The 22,361-nt window shown below is 40.7% G+C and overlaps 10 protein-coding genes, 1 long non-coding RNA gene and 1 other non-coding gene across 14 annotated transcripts; 10 read left to right on the forward strand and 2 right to left on the reverse strand.

The window, feature by feature from the left end:
• The first annotated feature begins 9 nt into the window (after window positions 1–9).
• Window positions 10–1,702, forward strand: LOC145695524 (mesoderm induction early response protein 3-like). 2 transcript variants are annotated; one of them, XM_081772512.1, is made up of 8 exons: window positions 10–76; window positions 125–292; window positions 368–574; window positions 617–745; window positions 786–960; window positions 1,000–1,118; window positions 1,161–1,329; window positions 1,376–1,702. In XM_081772512.1, the coding sequence occupies exons 1-7, from the start codon at window positions 14–16 to the stop codon at window positions 1,317–1,319; spliced, it is 1,020 nt and encodes a 339-aa protein (XP_081628638.1). In that variant the 5' UTR covers window positions 10–13; the 3' UTR covers window positions 1,320–1,329; window positions 1,376–1,702. The 2 variants fall into 2 exon arrangements, with proteins under 2 accessions (XP_081628638.1, XP_081628637.1); XM_081772511.1 differs by having other exon boundaries at window positions 1,161–1,306; window positions 1,348–1,702.
• Window positions 1,703–1,718: 16 nt separating this feature from the next.
• LOC145695526 (N-alpha-acetyltransferase 40-like) lies at window positions 1,719–3,095 on the forward strand. Of its 2 annotated transcripts, none has more exons than XM_081772515.1 (4): window positions 1,719–1,965; window positions 2,496–2,667; window positions 2,718–2,864; window positions 2,928–3,095. In XM_081772515.1, exons 1-4 carry the CDS (start codon window positions 1,737–1,739, stop codon window positions 2,992–2,994), a joined length of 615 nt encoding a protein of 204 aa, XP_081628641.1. In that variant the 5' UTR covers window positions 1,719–1,736; the 3' UTR covers window positions 2,995–3,095. The 2 variants fall into 2 exon arrangements, with proteins under 2 accessions (XP_081628641.1, XP_081628640.1); XM_081772514.1 differs by having other exon boundaries at window positions 2,718–2,861; window positions 2,925–3,095.
• A 26-nt stretch (window positions 3,096–3,121) lies between these two features.
• On the forward strand, window positions 3,122–4,233 carry LOC145695525 (zyxin-like). Its single transcript, XM_081772513.1, has 4 exons — window positions 3,122–3,227; window positions 3,278–3,467; window positions 3,514–3,719; window positions 3,770–4,233. The coding sequence occupies exons 1-4, from the start codon at window positions 3,129–3,131 to the stop codon at window positions 3,935–3,937; spliced, it is 663 nt and encodes a 220-aa protein (XP_081628639.1). The 5' UTR covers window positions 3,122–3,128; the 3' UTR covers window positions 3,938–4,233.
• On the reverse strand, window positions 4,146–5,051 carry LOC145695527 (uncharacterized). The gene is made up of 5 exons (XM_081772517.1): window positions 4,864–5,051; window positions 4,658–4,817; window positions 4,572–4,609; window positions 4,449–4,529; window positions 4,146–4,267 (listed from the first exon to the last, which is right to left on the reverse strand). Exons 1-5 carry the CDS (start codon window positions 4,978–4,980, stop codon window positions 4,184–4,186), a joined length of 480 nt encoding a protein of 159 aa, XP_081628643.1. The 5' UTR covers window positions 4,981–5,051; the 3' UTR covers window positions 4,146–4,183.
• LOC145695529 (nicotinamide riboside kinase 1-like) lies at window positions 4,546–5,981 on the forward strand. Its single transcript, XM_081772518.1, is given in 3 exon segments — window positions 4,546–4,610; window positions 5,024–5,176; window positions 5,221–5,981. Coding segments are annotated over 2 exon segments (600 nt in total). The 5' UTR covers window positions 4,546–4,610; window positions 5,024–5,121; the 3' UTR covers window positions 5,766–5,981.
• Window positions 5,844–5,915, forward strand: TRNAQ-UUG (transfer RNA glutamine (anticodon UUG)). Its single transcript has one exon. It is a non-coding gene; the product is annotated as a tRNA-Gln (tRNA).
• Window positions 5,982–6,011: 30 nt separating the features above from the next.
• LOC145695530 (EARP and GARP complex-interacting protein 1-like) lies at window positions 6,012–7,654 on the forward strand. Its single transcript, XM_081772519.1, has 7 exons — window positions 6,012–6,106; window positions 6,146–6,423; window positions 6,467–6,665; window positions 6,826–6,941; window positions 7,100–7,204; window positions 7,261–7,432; window positions 7,475–7,654. The coding sequence occupies exons 1-7, from the start codon at window positions 6,016–6,018 to the stop codon at window positions 7,594–7,596; spliced, it is 1,083 nt and encodes a 360-aa protein (XP_081628645.1). The 5' UTR covers window positions 6,012–6,015; the 3' UTR covers window positions 7,597–7,654.
• A 787-nt stretch (window positions 7,655–8,441) lies between these two features.
• Window positions 8,442–13,219, forward strand: LOC145711028 (uncharacterized). The gene is made up of 9 exons (XM_081788748.1): window positions 8,442–8,674; window positions 9,116–9,557; window positions 11,947–12,168; window positions 12,210–12,290; window positions 12,337–12,466; window positions 12,507–12,644; window positions 12,687–12,770; window positions 12,813–12,890; window positions 12,935–13,219. The coding sequence occupies exons 1-9, from the start codon at window positions 8,647–8,649 to the stop codon at window positions 13,175–13,177; spliced, it is 1,446 nt and encodes a 481-aa protein (XP_081644874.1). The 5' UTR covers window positions 8,442–8,646; the 3' UTR covers window positions 13,178–13,219.
• A 959-nt stretch (window positions 13,220–14,178) lies between these two features.
• On the forward strand, window positions 14,179–15,701 carry LOC145712019 (calpain-3-like). The gene is made up of 4 exons (XM_081789706.1): window positions 14,179–14,484; window positions 14,565–15,124; window positions 15,279–15,440; window positions 15,485–15,701. The coding sequence occupies exons 1-4, from the start codon at window positions 14,179–14,181 to the stop codon at window positions 15,699–15,701; spliced, it is 1,245 nt and encodes a 414-aa protein (XP_081645832.1).
• A 35-nt stretch (window positions 15,702–15,736) lies between these two features.
• Window positions 15,737–16,248, forward strand: LOC145711371 (uncharacterized). Its single transcript, XR_014135164.1, has 2 exons — window positions 15,737–15,951; window positions 15,992–16,248. It is a non-coding gene; the product is annotated as an uncharacterized LOC145711371 (long non-coding RNA).
• A 437-nt stretch (window positions 16,249–16,685) lies between these two features.
• On the forward strand, window positions 16,686–17,620 carry LOC145712020 (uncharacterized). Its single transcript, XM_081789707.1, has 4 exons — window positions 16,686–16,787; window positions 16,854–17,014; window positions 17,054–17,403; window positions 17,446–17,620. Exons 1-4 carry the CDS (start codon window positions 16,709–16,711, stop codon window positions 17,618–17,620), a joined length of 765 nt encoding a protein of 254 aa, XP_081645833.1. The 5' UTR covers window positions 16,686–16,708.
• A 483-nt stretch (window positions 17,621–18,103) lies between these two features.
• Window positions 18,104–20,322, reverse strand: LOC145712021 (calpain-5-like). The gene is made up of 8 exons (XM_081789708.1): window positions 20,185–20,322; window positions 19,791–20,143; window positions 19,351–19,629; window positions 18,989–19,284; window positions 18,682–18,944; window positions 18,535–18,641; window positions 18,278–18,493; window positions 18,104–18,235 (listed from the first exon to the last, which is right to left on the reverse strand). Exons 2-8 carry the CDS (start codon window positions 19,956–19,958, stop codon window positions 18,131–18,133), a joined length of 1,434 nt encoding a protein of 477 aa, XP_081645834.1. The 5' UTR covers window positions 19,959–20,143; window positions 20,185–20,322; the 3' UTR covers window positions 18,104–18,130.
• Window positions 20,323–22,361: the final 2,039 nt, after the last annotated feature.

A 22,361-nucleotide genomic window follows, 5' to 3' on the forward strand; every position in this document is an offset into this window, starting at 1 on the left:
CTTCAGAAAATTGATGTCGTCGAACGAACAACAGACCTCAATCAAAGATGACTACAACCCTGAATCCGATTATGATGTAAACTGCGAATCGATTTCTAATATCCCCCACAACCCTTTTTTCTAGTCAGCAGATTCGGCAGACGACGAAGAAATGGACCGAGACGAATTGACGAAAGAAGAAATCGAAGATGAGAAGAACGATCTTCTCAACGAGGCCGACATTCCCCTTGAAGAGCTTATGAGAATGTATCAAATGCCACAGGGGGATGACGAGCAAGAAAATAAAGAAGAGGTAGGAAGATAATTTATCGTCCTCGTTGAAGCTATTCTGATTAACAAAATCGCTTATTTGAACTTGAATTTAAAGGTGAAAGACGATGCCGGTGAATCATCAGAGGCGGGATTGAACCGCTCTGCGCTGACTACTATCATGAATACGTCATCTCTGGATGACGGGACCGACGAGGAAGACGCAGACTACCAGCCACGTATTAAAATGAACAGTAACAAGCACATTTACAAAGAGCCCAGGATTGGAGAGCAGTACCAAGTCAGCCCGGCAAATATTCCAGAGGTATTGTTTGATATCATTTCTATCAAAAAATATCATCTTCAGGTGCTTAAAGCTGACGATAGCGCGAAAGAAGAAACTTTAACTTTGGAGACGACCCTCTGGAAGCCCAGTGAAGAGGATCCTCTCACTTTCTATAGAACGCTTCAAAATTCCAAGAAGCGAAAGCGAAAAGTAATCTTGTTTCTCCCAGCAGAAGTTATCAGCTGTTCAGGAGCCCTCAACCGAGCGCTTATCGGCCAATCATGAGCGCCCGCCACCAAGCCCGTTTTCCGACAACGAAGAAGCGCTTTTCGACTTTTTCTGTACGAACTACAAGATTCCGCTGGCCGTCAAACGAGTCCAGCATCGCCAGAGCCAACGGAACCCGCGACATCAGAAATGGACGGGTAGAAACTATTTAAATTCAAGTGCCAATTTTTATTTAGCCGAAGAAAAAGCTGCTTTCGAAGTAGGAGTTGCAACGAAAGGCAAAAACTTCTTCAAGATCCGCGAAGAGTACCTTCCAAAGAAGGACGTGAAAGACCTTGTCCTTCATTACTACTTCGTAAGTCATCTTTCTCTCGAATCTTTTCGGAAATCTTATTAGTGGAAGAAAAGCGCTAACTACGACACCTTCTCTGCCAAAACGAGATCGAAGCGCAACGGAAACTCCACCAACTACATGGAGAAGCTCATCGAAGAGCTAGAAACCAAACGACCCAGACGAAACGGCCCAAGAGCGCCTGAAGAGCCGTATTTCTTCTAAGCCTTGACCTGTAAAACCAACATTTCAGATCATCAAACACTAACGGTCACGCAAAGACTGAAACAAACGCTGCGCAAAGTGAATCCACCGCTCCAACTTCCAACAAGGTGATGACTCTCCAGCTGAACGGTGACACTTGGAGCGTCAGCGAAGATTAGGCAAATTAAATATAACGAGATTAAAAAACGCTTTCCTTGCAAACTGCACTTTCTCAGCACCATTATTCATTTATCTGCGATTCGTTCTCGTTCCTTTATCTCCTCCCTGTTCAGCAAGACCCTGCCGGATCGGCTTATTCTTGCCGGCCTGGTGGGGTCCTTTTTCATTTATCTACGAATTTTCTACATGTTCTCTGAGTTGAATAAGAGCTTTGCGCTGTCAAATTTTTCTAAAAGAAAACCATTCCAGAATTGAAAGATGGTGAAGAAAACTGGCAAGCCAGGAAACTCGACTCGTGCGAAAGCGCTTGTTTCCATGGCCCAGCAAGCGTCGCAAAAGTATCTCGAGGAAATCGACGTCAACATGGGAGATGGCTACTCGCTCGTTTACGAAAAACCTTCGGAGGAGTCAATTAACTACGCTTTCGAACTTACAAAGCAAAACATGCAGGAGCTCTACGAACAGGCACCCGAGTGGGGCTGGCATGGTGAGTTTTTTTTACCAACGGTACAGAATCTGTTACTACAGTGATGGAATAAGTATCACTATGTGATGGAGTAAGACCGCCAAAATAGGCATTCATTTTATTAAAAATCAGCTACCAGTTGGACCATGTGTTGTTCCAGCTTATAGTAAAGGAAAAACAGCAGCAGCAGATAACACAATCGCTTCTTGAATTCGATTCCGATACAAATACATTCTCATATCGTGAGCTTTCTTCTGTAGTAGCGATTTCACTGCTGTTCTCAAAATCAATTGTATCGTACGTTCGCCAAACCTACAAAAATAATTTAGTTCCAAATTCTCATTCAACAACTTACTCGCATCAGTTTCAGGGACATTTTTGGTTCTCTTATCATTATTTTCTAAAAATACTAGACCTATTCTTTGACTAAGTAAATAAGAGTCTTTTTTCGGTCCTCGATATCCAATATGGCCAGCAAGATTGTTACGTCAAAGAACTTATAAGCCCATATATTGATGATCATCCTCTTATGAATCTGAGTATATTTTCAGACGACGAGAAAATGAAAGAAATTAAAAGCGCGAAGCAGCATACGCTGTTTGTTCATCACGAAGGTCAACGCCGTGGAATCTGTTGCCTTCGCTGGCTCACCGAAAACAATGAGCCCGTGCTTTACCTGTACGAAATTCAGCTTGAAGCATCTGCCTGTCGCTTTGGCCTTGGGTAAGCGCACAACCTTAGTTGCGCTTTTGAAATATCTTTTTATTCTCAAGGACGAAAATCATGACATTGGTCGAGAAGTTGGCGAGCAAATCACGAATGCAAAAAGTCGTGTTGACAGTTTTGATAAATAATGTCGCCGCTGTCGAGTTTTATAGAAAACTCAATTACACGAATAATGAAAAGTTGGACAAGACCTTCAGGACTCGGATTTGCTTTCTGACGATTTTAATCAAAATCAGGCCAATGTAAATCCGAACGAACAGCTACAGAATTCTGTCAAAGAAAATCAAGCCAGATGGCGACGTAGAGCTGAAATACCAAGCCTAGAAAAGACGTAGAAATCATGCGTTTAGTTTCTTATAGAATTTTCCTTTATCTCAAACTGCCTTACTGTAACTGCATCAAACATGTCTCCTCGAGGGAGCCAGAAACAAGTTTATCCTTGAAATTTTAAAGTTTAGATGGAGCAGCGTACTCCAGTCGTGAAAGTAAACACGCAGAAAGAAGCGTTGGCAAGGGCGGAGGCGAGGTTGAATAACTTGCTAAGCGGACTTTCTGATGTAGGCCTATTTGAATTAGTTACCGATGACGGTAGCTTAATTTTGTGTAGGAACTGAATACAGCTCATGAGAAGTCAACTGTTTCTCAATCAGAAGGCTTCGGTAAATGTGCCAGATGCCAGCAAAGAATCGATAGTCTTGAAGAGGGATGCAGAGCTCTTGGAGAGACTTTCCACAACGCTTGTTTTCACTGCAACAGATGTGGAGATCAGCTCGTTCATAAACAGTTCGTCCACTCAAGTAATCATTAATGCAAAAGTATCGGCTTCTTATTTTTCGTATTCAGACAACAGAGTTTACTGCGAGGAATGTCACAACTCAATAGATGTTCTCTCGCATCCTCCCTCTTGCTCGAGCTGCTTGAAGCCGATCACGGATCGAATCTGCACAGCTTCGGGAAAGCGTTTCCACATTCCGTGCTTTGTCTGCTCAATTTGCAAATGCCCTCTCGCTGGGCAAGAGTTTCGACTTGGTCCTGGACCAGAATGGGAGGTAAGGAACTAACTTAAGACTTGCGTGTTGAAATAAACTCGTCATTTCAGCTCCTGTGCTTCAAAGACTGGTCGCTGCGCTATGCCCCACGATGTGGCGGTTGTACGAAGCCCATTCTGCCCAAGAATTCCAGCGACAAAATCGACTGTTACCAGATTCTCACTTCTGCTTCACAACAAACGCCTAACAGCTTTTATCATTTCCAGTGCATCAATTGAAAATAGAAAGTTCTTTACCGAAAAGTGCTACCAAAGAAGTCTTCAATTTACTATTGAGAAAATAATTTACAACAACTCGTTTCTATTATTATCTTCCTTAACCTCTTATTCTTCCAATTCTCGTTTCGACCACTTTTTCCTCTCCTGTTTGCCGTGAACTACCTTATGAGCCGTAAGTCTTCCAATAAATTATTTCCTAAATGGTTTATTTAAATCTAAAAAAACAGCGTTAAATATGTATGCAGCTCAAGAACAGTTTTCTGGTTGAATGTATATTTCCTCGTCAGCAGTCAGGCTTTGCAGGGTTTCTTTTACAGAAGAAAAGTCTTTCTGAAAGAGAATTTTTAAGGCGCTGAAATTTGAATTGACCTTGATTTTAGCCGGGCAGATTCTACTCTAATGTCAAACAGAGCTCCTTTCAGTGAGTTAGTTTCATAAAAGTCTTTGGAAGCTTCCAACTCGCGCTAGAATTCCAAATCTACGTCTTTAGCCCGATTTCGAGATAGATTACCTGCAGATTCTTGAGACGTCTCACGAATTCTTTGTCACTTTCTGATTGGGACGCGTCGTCGATTTTCTTCTCAATTTGTTTCTGAAATGGTTTAATTCAGAATGGCTTGAAGGAAGGACTCACGCTATCTTCGTCCAGTTTGATCAGGTCGTTCATCACTTCTGAAAAGGAAAAATGTTTAAAAAGTTTTCAATTTTTTTCTTGGAAACCTTGATAAGTGTTGGAGTAGAGCGTTTCCACGGAAAGTGAAGATGCTATGTCTGAAGCAAGATTTGTCTCGTGAGAGTCGGAGGATAGATAACGGAATTGAGCTCGAATCCCTTCTTTGAATTTATTGAGCTGGGATGTATCTGTTGTATCGGAATAGTTCTTAAGAAAATGTACCATAGAAAATAGAAGAATCCGTAGCTCTTACTTTTGCGCTTGTATGAGGAGCTTCAACATCATTCAACCTTTGGTATTTCTTCATTCTTTCATCCCTCTTGCTCGGCTTTTTCTTTTTCCATCGCCAGACGGCAATTCCAATAGCCATAAGAACAAGCCACACTCCAAAAGTTATCAAAGCTTTTGAATTTTGAAAAGTCCTATCAACAGGCTCGTCGTCATCCATTTTCTTGGAGTTATCTGCTGGTCGATATTTCATAGAGAGCACATAACAAACCGCATCTAGAAAATGGCCTTTGGTCGTAGAAAACGGATCGTTCTGCTGTCAGGACCAACTAATTCTGGTACTGAGCGCATGATTTACTAATATTCATCCTTTTTTAATAAGGCAAGACGACTTTGTCGAAGGAATTAGCGGAGAAGATCAAGAACTGTCTATTGGTTCACCAAGATCCTTTCTACCACCCTGATGAATTTATCTTTTCAAAAGGTCTTTCTTGGGATCACACTGAAGCGATCAATTGGAATGAGATCAGGAGAAAAGTCGAGTTTTCAGAAAAACAGCTGGTTATAATCGAAGGAACAATGGTTGTGGATGAACTGATAGGTCTTGGAAAGAAAGAACTTTTGAACGAAGAATGGAAAGTTCTTCCAGTTTGGCCAAGGGCTTCAAATTTATTCTTACCGCAACAATTGAGTTCATAAGCCCTTATTAAGCTTGATATTGAGAAAGAACTAGCTGAAAGTCGACGAAGTTCAAGGGCAGACTACGAAGTTGCTGATCCGCCGGGTTACTTTGAGAACGAAGTTTGGCCACTCTCCTGCAGGAAGAAAAAATTATGCGAAATTTCAAATATTGAAATCTTCGCTCAGAAAGATATTTTGCTATTGAAAAATTTAATCTGTCAATTTTTATCAGATCAAGACTCTTGATTTAAGAGCAATGAAAGTATCTTCCATGATTTCAACAAATTCGCGTTCATAATTGCCAAAATTTGTGCTTTCTCCAGTGGTCCTATGGTGTAATGGCTATCACTGTGGACTTTGAATCCACCAATCCGAGTTCGAATCTCGGTAGGACCTTCCTTTTTTCATCCCTTTCAAATTACCCTTTCTGCTCTCAGCATTGATTTTTACTTACCCCTCCCGTTAAAATATCACAAGTACTGATGATTCGCTTAGAATGGATGAGAACTCGTTGATTTTCGGACTCGAGAGCGCATCAAGAGAGCTCTGCCCTGTTGTTGGCGATGCGGATGTTGTCAGATTTCTAGGTACTGCTGGCGCTGTTTTAATTAGCTATTTATGTTCAGCTGTGACGCAAAATCCTACTGGAGGAAACTCCATTTCTTTACTCACGTTCGACGAAGACGACAATCAAGTAACGCGCTTTCAATTCATGACAAAAGCGGAGCACTGGAGAGTATCTTCCTGCCCTCAAGATGTTGCTAAGTTTGCCACAGTCTCGCAGGAGATTTCAAAGTCTGAAGATGGAAAGTACACAAGTGTGGCCAAAGCGAATGTGTTCATTCTAAACGAGGACATTTCGAATTTCAACGAACAAAGTCAGAAAGCCTTGGATCCAGCCCTGGTAATCATGTTGGCTTTGGTCGAAATTTATTCGAAATATTTAGCAATTCAAAGTCGATCATTTGGCGAATTTAACCTGGAAGCCGGAGGAAAGCTCGACTCAAGGACTCGCAATGGTGTCTAACACTAGCCTCTTCGTTCTGGAAGACCTTGAGCAAGAAAATCCGGAGCTCATCGCGAAAACAAGAGGAATGAATGGCCCTGTCGCCTGGGATCCGCACAATCCAAGCTCAGTCGTTGCCGGTAAATTCTATAGCACCTCGATGATGATGCTAATTTGCATTTTTATCAAGTACGCACTTGAGAATCAAATTCCCGAATCTTCCTTCCACAAGTTTTACATTCACACGATTAAAAAAATTTATTGAAAGGTTGAAGCGACTTGTAAATTTGTGTATTTCAGCTGCGGTCGGGCATTCCGCGCGCGCCTACGACGTGCGTTCCAAGGCGCTTGCCTGGGAAGTCGGCCACCGCTTCAACGTGCGCGATCTCGACTTCAACCCTAACAAGAGCTTCCAGCTGGCTTTGGGCAGAGTTTGAAATGCTCGCAAATGCTCGCGAGCGCAAAGAGCGAGAGCGAAAATATATTATTGCTCTGAGAGCAGGGGAGCGGGAGCATGAAAATGAATATGCTCGAGAGCCAAAAGAGCGAGAGCCCAAATTTGAAATTTCAAACTCTGGCTTTGGGAGCGGACGATGGTGGAGTCAAGTTCTACGACACCAGAAAAGCGGCGAACCCGGTCAAGACGATACAGGGAGTTCATACTCACTGGACTTGGCAGGTAACTATCATTTCTCTTTTCAATGCCATTTTCCAGGAAAAATTTACTCGAATAAGGTCAAATTCAATCCTGTTCACGATCAATTGTTCCTCACATCTGGCGGTGACGGTTCTGTTTACCTTCATTCGATTACTTCTATTTCTTCTGAACCATTCGGTTCGATGATTGAAGAAGAGTCGACTAAAAAGATAGACGATGGAGTCATTCTCAAATTCGACGAACATGAAGGTATCTATGCTGAATAAAATATTTCCTTGAGTTTTTCGTTAGATGCTGTTTATTCCTGCCAATGGTCGACCGCAAATCCATGGCTATTCGCCTCGCTTTCGCACGATGGAAGAATGGTCATAAATCAAGTCCCGAAATCAGTAAAATACGATATTTTACTGTAACCCTTTTCTTCAAACTAAAAAACTTCTTGTTACATCAATATATGTGCAATATTCATAATTGAAAATATCTTCAGCTCTCCTACTCTCCAATTTGAGCTGAGAATCTATGATTTTATGCAGGGCAAATCAAGTTTCTAATCTCGCAAGACACGTTGATTTTCTTTCATTTTCAAGGTCAGCGCTCGGCGCCGCGTAATAAACCCTTGATATTTGGGTTTTCTGGAGCGCATGTGGCTTTCATGGTTTTTGATTATTCTTCACCAAGCACTCAAGGCGCGACAAGTGCTCCACCATCTCAGCTTCAACATGTGCCGCTCCGGTAATTCTAGCGCCAAGTGCGAAGCACTGCCTCTACCCATAGAAACATCTTTATACCATTCAATTAATCTATACTGGACAACTCCTTACTACTCAACAACCGCAATTTATCTAAGCTAAACTGACCAATGCAAAAGAAGGACACAAGACAATTTTGATGGGAAATTGATTTTATTCAGGATAACAAGCCAGGTTTTACCGACTTTTGTCACGATAACTTTCTTCTTCTTTTTCCCCTTTGCTCTTCGGAAGAAGAAATCGTAGAACTGAAATGAAATAATTTTGAATTGAAAGAAAACGCATTTTCTTACCTTTTTGTGGCCTTTTCGGACCGAGGAAATCCTCAGACTGACTGAATCTCGGTGCAGAAGCCCTGATAACAACAGTTTATCTAGAGAAATTCGACGGAAATTTTAAAATAAACAGCGCCCACCTCGGGAGGTACTAGAATCGCTGATAACAACAACAACATATTCTCGAATGCAGTTTGATTTCTTTTATCTTTTCCAGGATTGAGAATCGGCTAGTCAGTGTTTGATGATATTCCTGACAAAGGGTTGGCCCTCTTGTCAAAGCACTGCGCCCTACTCATGATGATCAGCGAGCTCAATAGCGCCCTCCAGCTCGGCATGCTCCTCCACCAACCACATTCTTCGGCAGACGCTGCTAAAGCAGAGAAAATTAAAACTAAATTAAATAATTAAAACTTTAATTATTCCCGCCGCCACAATAATGGAAAAAGCTTTTTACGATCATTCAGGTAAAATTACAATTTCGCCTCGAAATGAAACGAAAATGAAAAAGAGAGCGCCCGACAAAATGCGAGAATTTGTTTCATTATTCAACACCTCCACCATGTAACAACACAAGAAGGAGTCAGTAGCCGCCTTCTCTCACACCATCTTGAGATTCACTTCAAAATTCAAGAGATAAAATTTTTCAAACATCAACGCGTTTTTGACTTACTACTGCAAATGTTCCCGAAGAGCTTATGAACTTTGAGAGTTGTTGAAAATAAACAGAAAATTTTGGCTTTATGTTTTGGTATTAATGTTAAATTATTTGTCTTTATAAAAATGGCCATAATAATAACCACTATCAGTGATAGTCTATCACCCTTCAAATCCAGCCTTGTGGTGCTCTCTTCGTATGAACTTCGTCCTACAGAAATACCAGCCTTATTAAACAAATTGAAATTAAGGTTGGAGCTCCGGTCCGAACCTTTGTGGACCCACCACTCCAGCTCTCTACCCTCCCGCGTACCAGCACCAAGCGCATCAGCTCTGTTCCAATTGTCAAAGTCCTTTTTACCCGCTTCATTTTGATGCGATCGACCGCCTTTGTCCCAGCTGTAGAACAGTCGACAAAGTCAGTTGGGAGTCTCCACTTGCCTCTGGATCCGTAACAACAAGTCTGCCGCTTTCGTTGACAACCGAGACAACAACGACAAATCACCAGATTGTCAACAATACCAACAGATCACCGATTGCTCCGACAGTAGCCTCAACAGCGACAGTGACCAGCTCGACATCAACAAGTCTTTCCTCAGAGATACCAAAGGATAGAGAATTAAACGTACAGTGCTTCGAATACAATGGAGAAATTTACGCGAAAGAGATTTGGAAGGCTCGACAAGAAGTTTTGTAAGTAAAAAATTGGTTGCGTAAATAAAGCTCAGCTGTTTTTCAACTCCAGCCTGGAGATCGTCTTAGTACACAGTATCCGTGCATAATTTGGGCGCTGCCAGAAATGTGGAGCAGAAGGCCGTGCTAGTACTGAGGCCCGTTGTTTTATGCCGGGCACGGTGTGATGTTTCTTGTAGTCTCCGCCTTTTTGACATCAATTGTTGAATTTTTTATCTTTTCTTTCTACCCCGGCCAAGAGAATTTTTTACTTTTTCTGGGAAGGAAAACTGGTGAATGAATTCAAAAATAATTCTTCTTTTTCAAATGATATTACAGAACTGAGATAAACGAGTTGCAATTTGCGTCCGGAATTTTTGTGATTTTTGCCAGGGCGTGAAGAAATTCTGTGGCGAGTGATACTCGGCGACCTTGGCGTGCCGCGCTGCTCTCGGAAGTGCCCTCGGAATTTGGCAGCTTCTGGCGCTAGAAAGAAAAACGCAGAAGGGGATAACTGCTCTACGGAATTTGGAAAATATAAATCCAAGGCGGAATTCGGTTCCCACCGAAGTAGACCGACTGGCGCGGCCGATGGGACACCGAGGCCCGCCCATTAGTCTGCTAACGACCATCAACCTTTATTAATTTTCAGCTCGTAGTGAATTTTCCGATGCAAGGGAATACGAGTTTACAGAATGCGTCTATTTTCAGAATGAAATTGTTTCCAGTTATTCAAAGTAACCCTGAAAAATTTCAGGGGCAGATGGATAGGCAAGCTTGAAAAATAATTCGAAGTAGATAATAATCATCTGGCTCCCTCTAGCCACCTGTTTTGATCGTCATATAAAGGCGATGATGCGCATAGAAAATAATATTTACAAATGTAACTCTTGAATTATTAGCTATGAGAATTCAAAGAAGATCTACGTTTTACAATATTATTTTATACATGAAAGGAAACTTTTTACGTGGTACAACTCAGTTGTAAATCACAAATTATGATAGGACTTTCACAGTGTTTTTATCGCAATTTATGTGTATAAAATGTATGCAAATTCTGTATTGTGTATCGGGTCTTCAAAGAAATGGAAAATATATTCTGTGTTTGAAATCGAATACATGTACATTTGATTCTTTCTTTCGTCATTTTAGTCCCGTTTATAACTTTTACGATTTCTATTTGAAATTAATCTCTAATGAATCTGGTATTTGAAATGCATGTCAACATGCACTTAGTTGAAAAATGCGCTTGAAAATTCCAAATCACACCTCAAGCTCCTCAAAAACGTCGGACGCTAAGTACTCTCTTAGGCTTTTCCATTTTCGGCTTGTGTTTGATAAACAACCGCCGGAATTGACTAATTAGCTGCGATTCATCCGTGCTCCTCTAGCTGCGATTCTAGCGCTTGTCCAACGTGTGAAAGTTGAGAGAGTGCTCGAGTTTTTAATGAAAAGAATTATTACAGATGTAACTTGCAATATTGGGCACTCGGCCATCTGGCCCTAGCTTTATGAAATGACGCTCCAAAAACACATAATCTCATTTCGCTGCTCATTTTCGTGAACCCTGCTCTTTCTTGTTAATCTGAAAGCAATACTCTTGCAATTTTCAAATAATTTATTCCGTATTTCTTAAGACAGTCGGTGCAATTCTCGTTCGGGCAATGAAATTAACGCAATATAACTTTAATAAATAAATCATAAAAGAGATATCCATAGAGTGGCCATCATCACTAGAAGAACCAAAACTAACAATATTTATTTTTTCATAAACCGTGAATGAATGTCTTTACCTTTATCGGGATCTTGCGAGAAAATATTGTTCTCTAAAATCATTTTTGATAAAAATACCTCTTTTAGTAAAAAGGGCATGATCCTAGCGCATGTTTCTATTTACCTTACCGTAATTTACCGTATTTGCATTGTAATTAATTTTGATAGGCAGGTCTCCAAGAGATTTTGCTCCTTGGTGAATCGGAATTTCCGAAGTTTCGAAAAATTCGCGGGGCCCTTGCGCATATTCGTGTATTGTGGGAATAGGCTCTTTGTCCTTTCTGAAGTCTTCACACGGCCGCAGAAAATGTCGACGGTACATTTTTTCGCCTAGAATTTACATAATTAAAAATCGCTCTAGAACAAAGCCTCGTTATCCCTATTGTGCCCCAGTCTTTCAGCAAAAAAGGGAGTACTTGGACGAGCGTGGGACTCAATAATCCCGTCACTCTAGCACTCGAAGCGCGACAAGTTTCGCAAAAAGTCATTTGAATCTTGAAAAAACGGAAAAGCGCCTTTCAAACGGGAAATTTTAATTAACACCCAAAGTGACACTTTCGCACGCAAAGAAACTTTTATTCATGAAAACAAATGGCCTTCAAGTTAACCCATGAGCGTATTCTGACCAATCATTCAGACACGAAGTCCCTTCGGCTGATTCCAAACCACTTACCTCCCCTCCTCCAACGCCGTCTTCGACCTTCGAAAAACCCAGTCTAAGTGGCGATTGTTCAGTTCCAGAAGCTCCATCTGGTGTGTTGAAAGAATCGTTTTCCTCTCTAAAAGCCGATAGAATTTCTACGTATTCTGCTCCCAGCAGCAATCCGTATCCTAGCTCTAAAATTCAAGATTCAACCAGGTAAACCACTTATTGAAATTTGAAATTTTAATAACGTTTAGCGACGATGGAAATCTAGTGATCGACGACGACCAAAATGGAAAACCAAAACGTCCGCGGACAATTCTTACAACTGAGCAAAGGTAAACCATAACTCTAACCCTAGCCCTAACACTAAACCCTTTTCAGGAAAAAATTCAAAGCTTACTTTGATTCTGGAGGCGAAAAGCCATCACGAAAAATACGCGAAAAATTGGCAGCAGAAACTGGTCTGACGGCGAGAGTTGTTCAAGTTTGGTTTCAAAATCAACGCGCTAAGGTACTTTCTTCAAAAATATTATTTATCAAGAATATTGTAGAAAAAGAAAATGGCAAAGAAAGAGCAATCTGTGGAGCTAGGACACGGGTTGATGGATCCACGGCGAGATTTTTATGGATACTCAGCTGGTATTCCATCTGGCTTTGACTCTTATTACTCTGCTGATTTCCAAGCTCAGGTTATCAATCTCAACTTGACATTTATAACGCTTGCTTCTTAGGTAGCCGCAACAGCAGCCGTCGTCGGAGCATCACCTCAATTTCACGGAAGTTCTTATCCCTCAGCTTTCCCATCAGCATATCCGGTCTGAAAAAAATTCTCAATTCAATCGTTAAAATGAATTAAGCCATCTCCTTATGGGATTCATCAACCATCACTCCCTCATCATTCGCCTTTTTCACACCTTCCAGAGCCCCCTACGACGGTAAAAATATCATTCTCTTCCTTGATTTCATCATGATTCTTCAGGGTCTTCAATCTTCTGCCTTTACATCGCCGCCTACCTTTGGGTATTCCAGCAGCACGCCTTCAATTTCCTCACCGAGTTTTCCAACATTCGTACCATCTTCCGTTAATTCATTGTCTTCCGTCAGTTTCAACCATGAGTTGCCTCCTCATCCTGAACCACAGCCTGTCGTTTCAAGCCCCACAGAGGCAAAATTACCAATCAAAAATGAAGAAATTCTCGATCCGTCTACACTGCAATCATAGTTCTACCTTTTTATTCATTAAAATATACATTGAAATTCGAAATTATGACAACAGAATGTTCTTTTATTAAATAAATCGCATCAGCTTCTACAAATGACAAACAGAAATACGCTTCGAAGCCAACTGAGACAAATCCGGATCTGAAATTGATTCACTCATGCTTTCATTGTCGAGCTTTCTTCCCAATATTTTTAAATAATTCCTCTTATAAAATAAAGATAAAAATATTTTGAGACCTTTTCCTTTTCCTTTGAATACAGCACAGGATAAAAATCATCACTCCAAGTGCAATTATAGCTTGCAAGACCGATTTTTATGTTTGTCTTTCCGAACTCTTATATTTCAAGCCTTCCGTAGTAACATAATAAGTGAAGCTACGCATACCAAAATATTCTCTGTTGGGGAGACCATTAAAAATCAGTATAAAGAATGAAAGTGATCCCTGGTCGATCCTTTCCAAAGACTTTAATGTCCAAATACATAGAGCAGTTCTGATTATGTCTGAGTAAAGACATCAGAAGCTTGTCAGCTTTCGTCTTTAATAAAAAGCGAGCTGGCTTTCTGAGACAATAGTAGTTCTGCTGCGTGGCTTTATTTTTTAGCACTAGCAATAAAGTTATATGGACTTTATGGTAATCTGTCTTGGTGCCACGAATAAATTTTATCTCACAAATTGAAATGGGCAATAAATTAAGGTTATCTCTTGTTTTAGGAATTTGTTTGAAAATAAGTGATTTGTAAAACTAAGAAATAAAATGCGGTCTTATTCTGAAATTTATCGTAAAAGGGTCGTTAAAAATCAGCAAGCAAGTTGGCGAAACTATTAAAATTTACACTGAAAGATAATATCGGCTAAACGATGGCGCTATACACCGCATTATCGTCGTAATTATTTTCTTCAAAAGCACGCGAAGAAGCAAAGATTTTGAATTTCGCAGAGATTCATCAAGGTTAGTTTATTTTCATTCTTCTGAAAAGGGAAAATTCATAAAGAGCTCAACATGGATCAAGTCGTCAAGCTTCGAAAAGCTTCCGAAGATCGAACCGACTTCGAGGACAACCAGTTTGATCTTGATGATCGCGAGCATCGGGCGACTGTCGAACGAACTTTTCGATTGAGCAGCCATCAGTCTATCACTAAAGACATGGTGTCTTTCATAGTCGATGGATCTCAATCCTCAGACATCAACCAAGGGGGTCTTGGAGATTGTTGGTTCCTAGCAGCTCTTTCGTGTATTGCCACAAAGGATCAGCCAGGAACTGAAGTTGCGAAAATCAAGGAAGATACAATTGAAACGGTCTTGCAAGTACGAATTCATATTTTGTTTACTAGCGCGTTATTTTGAATCAAAGATTTCATTACTTGACAGCTTATAATAAATCTCAGGTCGGCTTCAATAAAACAATGATGGCCGAAGGCACCGGAGGATTTAAATTCAAATTTTTCCGAATGGGCGAATGGGTCGATGTCGTTATTGACGACAAGCTGCCACTGAGAAAACGAGCTCGGCCATCTGATTCTGGCGAATGGTGGGTGCCTCTCACGGAGAAGGCATATGCTAAGTTCAATGGAGGCTACGAAAAAATCCAGGGAGGGCAGACGGGTCGAGCAATGACAGATCTCAGCGGTGGAATAGCTGTGGATATGAACGACTTCGAGTACGGCCTTGGAGTCAATGAGAATAACACCATCAACGGAATCAATTTGGTTGATCTTCTCAAGAAAATCCAACGAAACGCGCTCATCTGCACATCAAACAGAGACGGAGCCGGAAACGAGCAGATTAGAAAGGGTCTTGTTTCTGGTCATGCTTACTCACTTTTGGCCGTCGACACAATGACGTTGTCCGATGGAAGCAAAAAAGACATGGTCAAGATTCGAAATCCATGGGGACAAACAGAGTGGACAGGGGATTGGAGCGATAAAGACTCCGCTAACTGGAGCCGGTATGTACATAATTTATGACATGAATCATATTAATCTCATAATCGTTGTTATACGGTATATGATATACCGTATATCAGGCTAATAAAAACCAACCTGATTGACTTTTAAAATATTTTACGGCCGTTTACATGGTTGTTTTTAACAACAATCAAGTGTTCCCGCTGAAGAAAAGAAGCGCTTGAAAATGGATGAGGCCACAAATGATGGTGCGTTTTGGATGGCTCTTCGGGACTGGGTTGACGAGTTTGAAAATCTCGCCATCTGCGCACTTCCAGGCTTGGATGTCAACGATCCGGATGGAATCATTTCAGAGGAGTGCGGTTTGGATAACATAATCGTTGATGCTAATTGGTTTTTAGAGAAATGAGGAACCGAGATCATCGAGTCAAAGGAACATTCCGACCTGGGAAAAATGCCCCACTTAACACCGGCCATCTATGCCAGACTTTCCGAAACCCAGTTTTCTCCACACAAGTCGAGCTGACTGTCGATGCATACGGCGGAACGGATAGCCGTTTAGTCTGGCTCCAGGTGAGGCGATTTTATTGGCCGATCATCAATGCTGACAATGGATGACCTCGAAATAGCTAATAACTTATTTTTATAGGTACTTACTGACACGCCCTTGAAAGAGAACCGACTGCTGATGGTGAACTTTTGGGCTAAACGAAATGACGATTCTGAGTTCGACGGCCCGCAGACTTCAAGAAACTTCAGAAGGTTCAAAAAGATAGAACCAGTTATTCCAGCTTCACCTGGTTACAACATTTCCGTCTACCAGCACAACGGCTTCTTACTCAACCTCAATCCTGGCAAATACCTCATTGTGAGTTAGGCTGACAGTTTTAAAGAGTAAATATTTTGAGACCTTATCCTCATGCATGCAACAAAACTGCACCGACCCAGCTGACTTCATGGTCCGAGCGATGGGAGCAAACCTCAAACTTCGTCCCCTTACTTCGATGTAGAAAATGAAACTGACTTCTGTTCTGTCATGAAAATGACAGATTTCCTGAATATTTGACTTTCATGTTCTCTTCTGACATTTTTTCTTACGCTAGTTAATCTTTCATGTTAAACTTGCTCTGTCATAATATATCGATCCTTCCAGACAAGAATAAAACTCATGCTCTTTTGATAATGCCATTTGCTACAGATCAAGTCTTCTCTTGGAATCTAATTCGGCGAAGAGTAGTAGAGAGCCGAAAAAGGAGCAGATAATTGGCATGGACGTGCCAGTTACCCAATTTTGATTTTCTGATTCAAAACGAAACTTGTTAGAGAGACCACGATGGAAGGAATCAATGCAACGAAAGAATCTCTGTTGAAATTAACCGATATTTTTGATGACATAGAAGATTCTTTAGAGGATAATGTGAGAATGGACGTAAATTCTTTGACTGAACTTTTTTTAGAAAGAATACAGGCAGATATATTTATGGCAGCCGGTCATTAAAACGATAATTTGCACGCTTGCGATTTGTCTGAATTCTATCGCACTGTATAAACTTGCAGGGAATCGAGACTGTCACAGGCGGACACATACTCTTTTACCGTTTAACCTTGCTCTGTGTGACTTGCTTATGGCGTTGGTGTTACCGCTTGAAATCTACTCGACCTTCAATGGCGAAAGCTTTAAATCCATGGATGATGGTGCGAACGGTAGAGCTTGTTAAAATACTGAAGAAAGAAACTTCAATCTTTTTTGAATATTCATCAAGCTCGAAGGGGTTTTATGCCGCGCTCAAGTAGGCATCCGTTCGATAAACATGTTTGTTTCGGTCTTTATTCTGACATATCTTGCATTCGACAGATATCTAACCGTTGTCCAATCCAAAACCGCGAGAATCTTCAGAAAGACGGTCGAATTCAGCCACAGTCAAATATCGGTACTGTCGTGCAGTATGTTATTTTAGTATGTGTTATAGATAGTCGCGGTCATTTGGTGCGCTGGAATACTTATTGCAATTGAACCGATCCGAAGAGCGAAAACCAGCGCATATGGAACTTGTGGAATAGATTGGGGCGACACAGAAGAGTGTTATGTAACAGTGCAAAATGGAACTGGGTTTATCGAAAAACAGACGAAGATACCCTTAAGAAATGTTGGATTCTGCGCTTGTGACATGTCTCGCTCACACAAGATCTTTCAAGTTGTCGCCTTTGTTTGTTCATTTTTATGTCCGTTAATTATCATTCTTTCATCGTACTTCTCGATTGTTAACGAAGTACGAAAAACAGAGAAGAACGCATACCGCCCACAAATCGACAATCAGCGGTAACCATTAATTAGTCGAATGCCAAGTCAATCATTTAAAAGATTCCTCGATCTTCAATTTCAATCTGTCGATTCTTTGAACGCCAAAAAGTCCGCAGGGGTTAAATGGAAGGTAAAACGAGACAAAACTGTATCTCATAAAATAACCTTTGGAAATGAGCCTCATTGTAAATGCCAACGAGATGTCAAAGTGTTTATGATTTTGGGCAAAAGATAGAGCGGCTGGGTCATAAAAACTTTTCAGAAGACTATTCGCGTTTCTTTGATTTGCTTGTCTCTTATTCTTGGATTCGTTTGCTGCTGGACCCCCTACCATCTAAATTATATTATTCTCATTTTTTTCAACGGTATTGATAAATTACCATCGATTTTAAATGAAAAATATTCCCAAATTTCAGATTCAGCTTGGACCATCAGAACCTGCTCGTCTTTCAACAAAATATACAACTTTTTGATCTGGTCAATGCGCATAACGAACCCCCTTTTATACTGTTTCCTCCAAATGATGCTCAAAGACAACTCAATTGCCCAAACAAGGAGAAAAATCTCTACTGCTTTTAGGTCTGTTCTATTTGTTGACATGCTCATTCGAAAATGAATTCTCCAGAAAAGCTGCCGCTTGCACAGAAACGTCTGGAGAAACGCCTGTTACACTTGAAAACAAAGCTGTCGATTCTCAATAAGTTCAAATATAGATTTATTCATCGTCAGAGTCAAATGTATTTAATTATGCTGAAGAGTTCAGAGGTCGTAGGTCAATGTTAGATCCCATTGTTCTCAACATGAATTTGACAGGTTTATTGGATTCGCCGGGGAGAGCAGTGCAAGCCATCTGAAAGAACGGTTAAAGTTTTGAAAAGGCTTTCGATCTTACAATAAGATATCTTCCAAGAGGGAGATTAAGCAAGAATCCGTTGTGCTTGTAGTGGTCGACAACGTAGCCCTTTTGAGTTGGAAGAATTGGGTCGATCTTCTTCATCTTTCGAAGCTGTCGCTTAGTCACGGGGCCGTCAAATGGCTCATCATCGTTCTTTTTGTAGATATTAACCATAACGTAGCGGGTCTCTTTGAGTGGGGAATCGATAAGGAACTGGAAAGAGTTAACATTAATATTATTTAGAAAAAATGCACCTGGAGCCAGACAAGTCGGGTAGTTTCCTTGATGTAAAGATTGACGTTCATTTCGACTTGGATATTGTAGTTGTAATCCAAGAAGACTTTCTGGAGATGATTGACATCTAATTTCTCGATAATATATTTAATCAAATTTTTATCAACCTTGTGGAGCATTAACTCCCGGAGTGAAAGTTCCAATAACGCGAGTATCTCGCTCATTTTTCTCTCTAAAACATCGTAAGACCAGATAAATGATTTTAACTAACTCTTCCGTGAAGTGACCGTCTTCGTCTTCAAGGTCCATTCCAGGGAGCGCGCAGATGGTCAGAACCTCAAACTCATCGACCCAGTCCTTGAATGTCATCCAGAAAGACCCGTCATCTTTGTCTTCGATATCGAGTGCTTTCTTTTGCTCGTCGCTCACTCTGACAAAATTCATGAAATTCTAAAACCCACAAATGTTCGAAACCTGTCCCAATTAGCGGTATCTTTGTCGCTCCAGTCACCATCCCATTCTGTCTTGCCCCATGGATTTCGAAGTCTGACCATGTCCAATTTCGTTCCATCCTTGAGTGTCATCGTTTCAACGGACAAGAGCGCGTAAGCATGACCAGAAATCAAACCCTTGTTAATCTCCTCATTTCCTCCTTCATCGATGTTTGAAGTGCAAATGAGAGCGTTCCTCTGGATTGTTTGCAGAAGCTTGACCAAGTTGATTCCTTGAATAGTATTGTCGTCGTTGATGCCGATGCCGTATTCGAAATCCTTTCAAATGATAAAAATTGTCTGATTGACAAAAGAAAATTCTAAGAGTTTTTTCACGAAAAGTTATATTCGCATCATTTCCTGAAGCTCGACCGCAATGCCACCACTCAAGTCGGTGAGAGCCCAGCAAGTCTGCCCGCCAACGAGTTTTTTGTAGCCGCCATTAAACTTGGCGTAAGCCTTTTCGGTTAGAGGTACCCAGAACTCGTTGGTATCCGATTCGCTGGCTCGTCGGCGCTCAGGAAGGCGATCGTCAATGACGACGTCTACCCACTCCCCCATGCGGAAGAATTTAAATTTGTAGCCTCCAGATGCGGCTGCTGCGCTCGTGTCGTTGTGTCCGATCTTAAAAAGTATCGTTTTAAAAAGGTTAAAACATTTCCTTGCTTTTTCTTTTTATAGTCTTCCCAGCCTTCGAAGAGGAAAATAAAGTCGTTTCAGCTTCCCTAAGGATTTTGCAACAACCAAAGCTAATGTTAAACGACCCTCTTTGGCTTGATAATTACCTGTAAGACACTTTCGATCGTTTGTTTTTTCAAAATACCGACTTGGGTATTCGGTTGATCGTCAGCTGCGACAGTGGAAAGAGCCGAAAGGAACCAGCAATCTCCAAGTGATCCCTGACTGACATCGCATGAGCTAAAGCCATCGTCACTAACGAACACAACCGGCATGGATTTATCTTTGACATCGATCTCGCTAAGTCGAAGGACCTTCTTGACGGTTTTTAGGTGAACTTCGTCTTCGAGGTTGAACGCGTCATCGGAAAAACGCTGCCGCCTTCAGAGGCTTTTCGAAGTTTTTGAACATGAATTTCAGCCTCAGGCGCAATGTTATGGACAACAGTTGATTTCCCAAACTAAAATTGTTCTATTTTCCACGTTTTATCTGAATAAATACCTTTATTTCAGCCATGATAAACGTCTCTTAGAATGTCTTTATTCAAGACAAGAGTCCTCCTTTTATTTTCGACTGGAAAATACTTTCGACGGAAGAAGCAGTTGAATATACTGCCCTCTGTCTAATCTGAGTTCTTATTGCTCGCCACTATTTTTTTATGTTTCCAAGTAAATTTTATTGCTTGTCCTCGGCACGATTGATAAAGAACCTCTCTTCTAATGATGATGGTAAAAGTTGCTTACACAGAAAATGCTCATTACGAGGCGGAGTTCTTGAGCAGCTCAATAATTTTACGGCGTTTTTCCATTGTTCTTTTTTATGTTTGAAGTTATTGCATCCTAATCAGCAGAAAAAATAGTTACCCACAATCGATTTTTCTCGCCTTCAGATCGTTCCGTTCTAGCGGAAATTCAATTTTTTTTAAATTGATCGAATGGGCGGTATTTTCGTTCGCGAATCTAATAAAAATAGGTGCACCTGAGTTGTCAGAGGAAGATCTTTTTCATAGCCTTCATAAAGTTTTATGAAGTTTTTCGGCCGATAAATTAACAGCGTCGTCAGCAGGTTCGTAAATAATTTTGTTTTTCTTTTGATAAGTCCAAAACTGACAGGGTTCACTTTTCTTTCTCTGATTTATTATCAGTTTTTAAGCCAAAGAAAAACACATGTTGCTCTTAAAAATCTCCAGGGGATAAAATTCCAGTGAAAAAAGGTTCTTTTTGGCCAGCCATGTCTACCGAATTTTTATCACTGTTTCAATGATGTTTACTGAAGATCGATGTTTTACAAATGAAACCAATGATAGTACCATTATCAAAGCTCTCTCACGTTCCGCCAAGCAAACTTTTTCCTTTTCTAAATTTTTCTTGATAAATTCTGGTTAGAAGTTGAAGCTAAAGAAGTTTAAACTTTGCGTAATCTTCTGCTTATCTTAATCCTGCGGATGATGCTGAATTTTAGAGACGGACTGGTGACACGTTTCCTCATATCTTTATGAAATTATGTAGGTTAAGTCGCCTCTCGACTGCGTTTTTCGGACACTAAACGATAAGATAAATTGGCTTCTCAATTTATTTTTTATAATGGCTTAATCGGATATCAGAGCAGTAGAGTTCAATAGAGTTTGATAATTTGGGTTTTGTTGAATTTTTTCGGCAGTTTGGACAACTCTTTGGAGTCATTAGATCCAAACACTGGTGGCAGAATCGATGGCCACAGGTAAGAGTACATTCGTATCGTTCTTCTTTGTCGTATTTTTCCCAGCAAGCACCGCACTGAAACTTTTGTTCGAACTCATCATTCGTAACAATTTCTGAAAAAGAAGGTCACGTCGTTTTTGAGACTTCGCAACTTACTTATTCCGTCAACTTCCATCGCGGCCTCCTTGAATGCCTCTGTTGTAGCTTTTTTTATATTTCTCCCGAAAATTTGACAATGTCGACTTCAGGGTTCGGTAATTTGAGCTCACGCTAAAACTCAAGGAAACAAAGCTTGAGACTCACGTTTTTTAATTTGAGTTTTGAGAACTCAGAGATGAGAAATCAATTCTGGCGATCCATGAGCCAATCAAGGAAGCGCTCGCTTAATTTGAGTTTTGAAAACTCAAAACTCTCAAATCTCTCAAAAACTCAAAACTCCCAAAACTCTCAAATCTTCTCAAAATGATTTCTCAAGTCACTTTGAGTTCTCAATTTGAGGAAATTTGAGCGTCTAGTCAAAATGAGTTTTAGCTTGAGCTCAAATTACCGAACCCTGGTCGACTTCCTCTTTCAATCGAGCTACCACGATTTGAGCTTGACGATGTCTTTCAACAGCATCCGCCTCAACCTTCTTCCACGATTCGAAATAGCTTCCTACCACTTTCTGGTATTCAAGACTATCTTTAAAAAGGATAAGAGTAAAATGCAAAATAACATCTTAAAAGTATATCTTATCGCTTTCCTGAGGCGAGTTTTTTCTTTGCACCATCGCAGCATGTTCCCAAAAGAAAATCAGTAGCTGTCGCGTCGCAGCCACCGATTTCGCAGATGAATTTCGCTTCGCATTGATAGAAAGATGCTTGAACTCGACCATCATTTACATCATCCTGTTTACAAAGGTAGCAGAAGACGTTCTCTTCAACGCGGATCATGATTTCCGTAAAGTAACCACTATAAATTTATCGTAAAATTACGATC

Source organism: Oikopleura dioica, chromosome 1 (assembly GCF_907165135.1).
Source record: "Oikopleura dioica chromosome 1, OKI2018_I68_1.0, whole genome shotgun sequence".
Taxonomy (NCBI): Eukaryota; Metazoa; Chordata; class Appendicularia; order Copelata; family Oikopleuridae; genus Oikopleura; species Oikopleura dioica.

Coding starts and splice junctions, on each gene's coding strand:
- LOC145695530 (XM_081772519.1), top strand. CDS start 6,016: ATGGATGAGAACTCGTTGATTTTCGGACTCGAGAGCGCATCAAGAGAG. Junction 6,424..6,466: donor AAGCCTTGGATCCAGCCCTG/GTAATCATGTTG, acceptor CGAAATATTTAG/CAATTCAAAGTCGATCATTT. Junction 6,666..6,825: donor TCCAAGCTCAGTCGTTGCCG/GTAAATTCTATA, acceptor TGTGTATTTCAG/CTGCGGTCGGGCATTCCGCG.
- LOC145712019 (XM_081789706.1), top strand. CDS start 14,179: ATGGATCAAGTCGTCAAGCTTCGAAAAGCTTCCGAAGATCGAACCGAC. Junction 14,485..14,564: donor CAATTGAAACGGTCTTGCAA/GTACGAATTCAT, acceptor AATAAATCTCAG/GTCGGCTTCAATAAAACAAT. Junction 15,441..15,484: donor GATGGAATCATTTCAGAGGA/GTGCGGTTTGGA, acceptor ATTGGTTTTTAG/AGAAATGAGGAACCGAGATC.
- LOC145712020 (XM_081789707.1), top strand. CDS start 16,709: ATGGCGTTGGTGTTACCGCTTGAAATCTACTCGACCTTCAATGGCGAA. Junction 16,788..16,853: donor CATGGATGATGGTGCGAACG/GTAGAGCTTGTT, acceptor TCAAGCTCGAAG/GGGTTTTATGCCGCGCTCAA. Junction 17,404..17,445: donor CCACAAATCGACAATCAGCG/GTAACCATTAAT, acceptor ATCATTTAAAAG/ATTCCTCGATCTTCAATTTC.
- LOC145695527 (XM_081772517.1), bottom strand. CDS start 4,980: ATGGCTATTGGAATTGCCGTCTGGCGATGGAAAAAGAAAAAGCCGAGC. Junction 4,610..4,657: donor CTACTCCAACACTTATCAAG/GTTTCCAAGAAA, acceptor TTTCCTTTTCAG/AAGTGATGAACGACCTGATC. Junction 4,268..4,448: donor GACGTCTCAAGAATCTGCAG/GTAATCTATCTC, acceptor ATTCTCTTTCAG/AAAGACTTTTCTTCTGTAAA.
- LOC145695524 (XM_081772511.1), top strand. CDS start 14: ATGTCGTCGAACGAACAACAGACCTCAATCAAAGATGACTACAACCCT. Junction 293..367: donor AGCAAGAAAATAAAGAAGAG/GTAGGAAGATAA, acceptor TTGAATTTAAAG/GTGAAAGACGATGCCGGTGA. Junction 1,119..1,160: donor TTGTCCTTCATTACTACTTC/GTAAGTCATCTT, acceptor AAATCTTATTAG/TGGAAGAAAAGCGCTAACTA.
- LOC145711028 (XM_081788748.1), top strand. CDS start 8,647: ATGGAAAAAGCTTTTTACGATCATTCAG. Junction 12,169..12,209: donor AAAATTCAAGATTCAACCAG/GTAAACCACTTA, acceptor AATAACGTTTAG/CGACGATGGAAATCTAGTGA. Junction 12,291..12,336: donor ATTCTTACAACTGAGCAAAG/GTAAACCATAAC, acceptor AACCCTTTTCAG/GAAAAAATTCAAAGCTTACT.
- LOC145712021 (XM_081789708.1), bottom strand. CDS start 19,958: ATGCCGGTTGTGTTCGTTAGTGACGATGGCTTTAGCTCATGCGATGTC. Junction 18,945..18,988: donor GATACCGCTAATTGGGACAG/GTTTCGAACATT, acceptor GAATTTTGTCAG/AGTGAGCGACGAGCAAAAGA. Junction 18,642..18,681: donor GGGAGTTAATGCTCCACAAG/GTTGATAAAAAT, acceptor TCGAGAAATTAG/ATGTCAATCATCTCCAGAAA.
- LOC145695525 (XM_081772513.1), top strand. CDS start 3,129: ATGGAGCAGCGTACTCCAGTCGTGAAAGTAAACACGCAGAAAGAAGCG. Junction 3,228..3,277: donor TGCTAAGCGGACTTTCTGAT/GTAGGCCTATTT, acceptor AATTTTGTGTAG/GAACTGAATACAGCTCATGA. Junction 3,720..3,769: donor GTCCTGGACCAGAATGGGAG/GTAAGGAACTAA, acceptor TCGTCATTTCAG/CTCCTGTGCTTCAAAGACTG.
- LOC145695526 (XM_081772515.1), top strand. CDS start 1,737: ATGGTGAAGAAAACTGGCAAGCCAGGAAACTCGACTCGTGCGAAAGCG. Junction 1,966..2,495: donor ACCCGAGTGGGGCTGGCATG/GTGAGTTTTTTT, acceptor GTATATTTTCAG/ACGACGAGAAAATGAAAGAA. Junction 2,865..2,927: donor GAAAAGTTGGACAAGACCTT/CAGGACTCGGAT, acceptor AATCCGAACGAA/CAGCTACAGAATTCTGTCAA.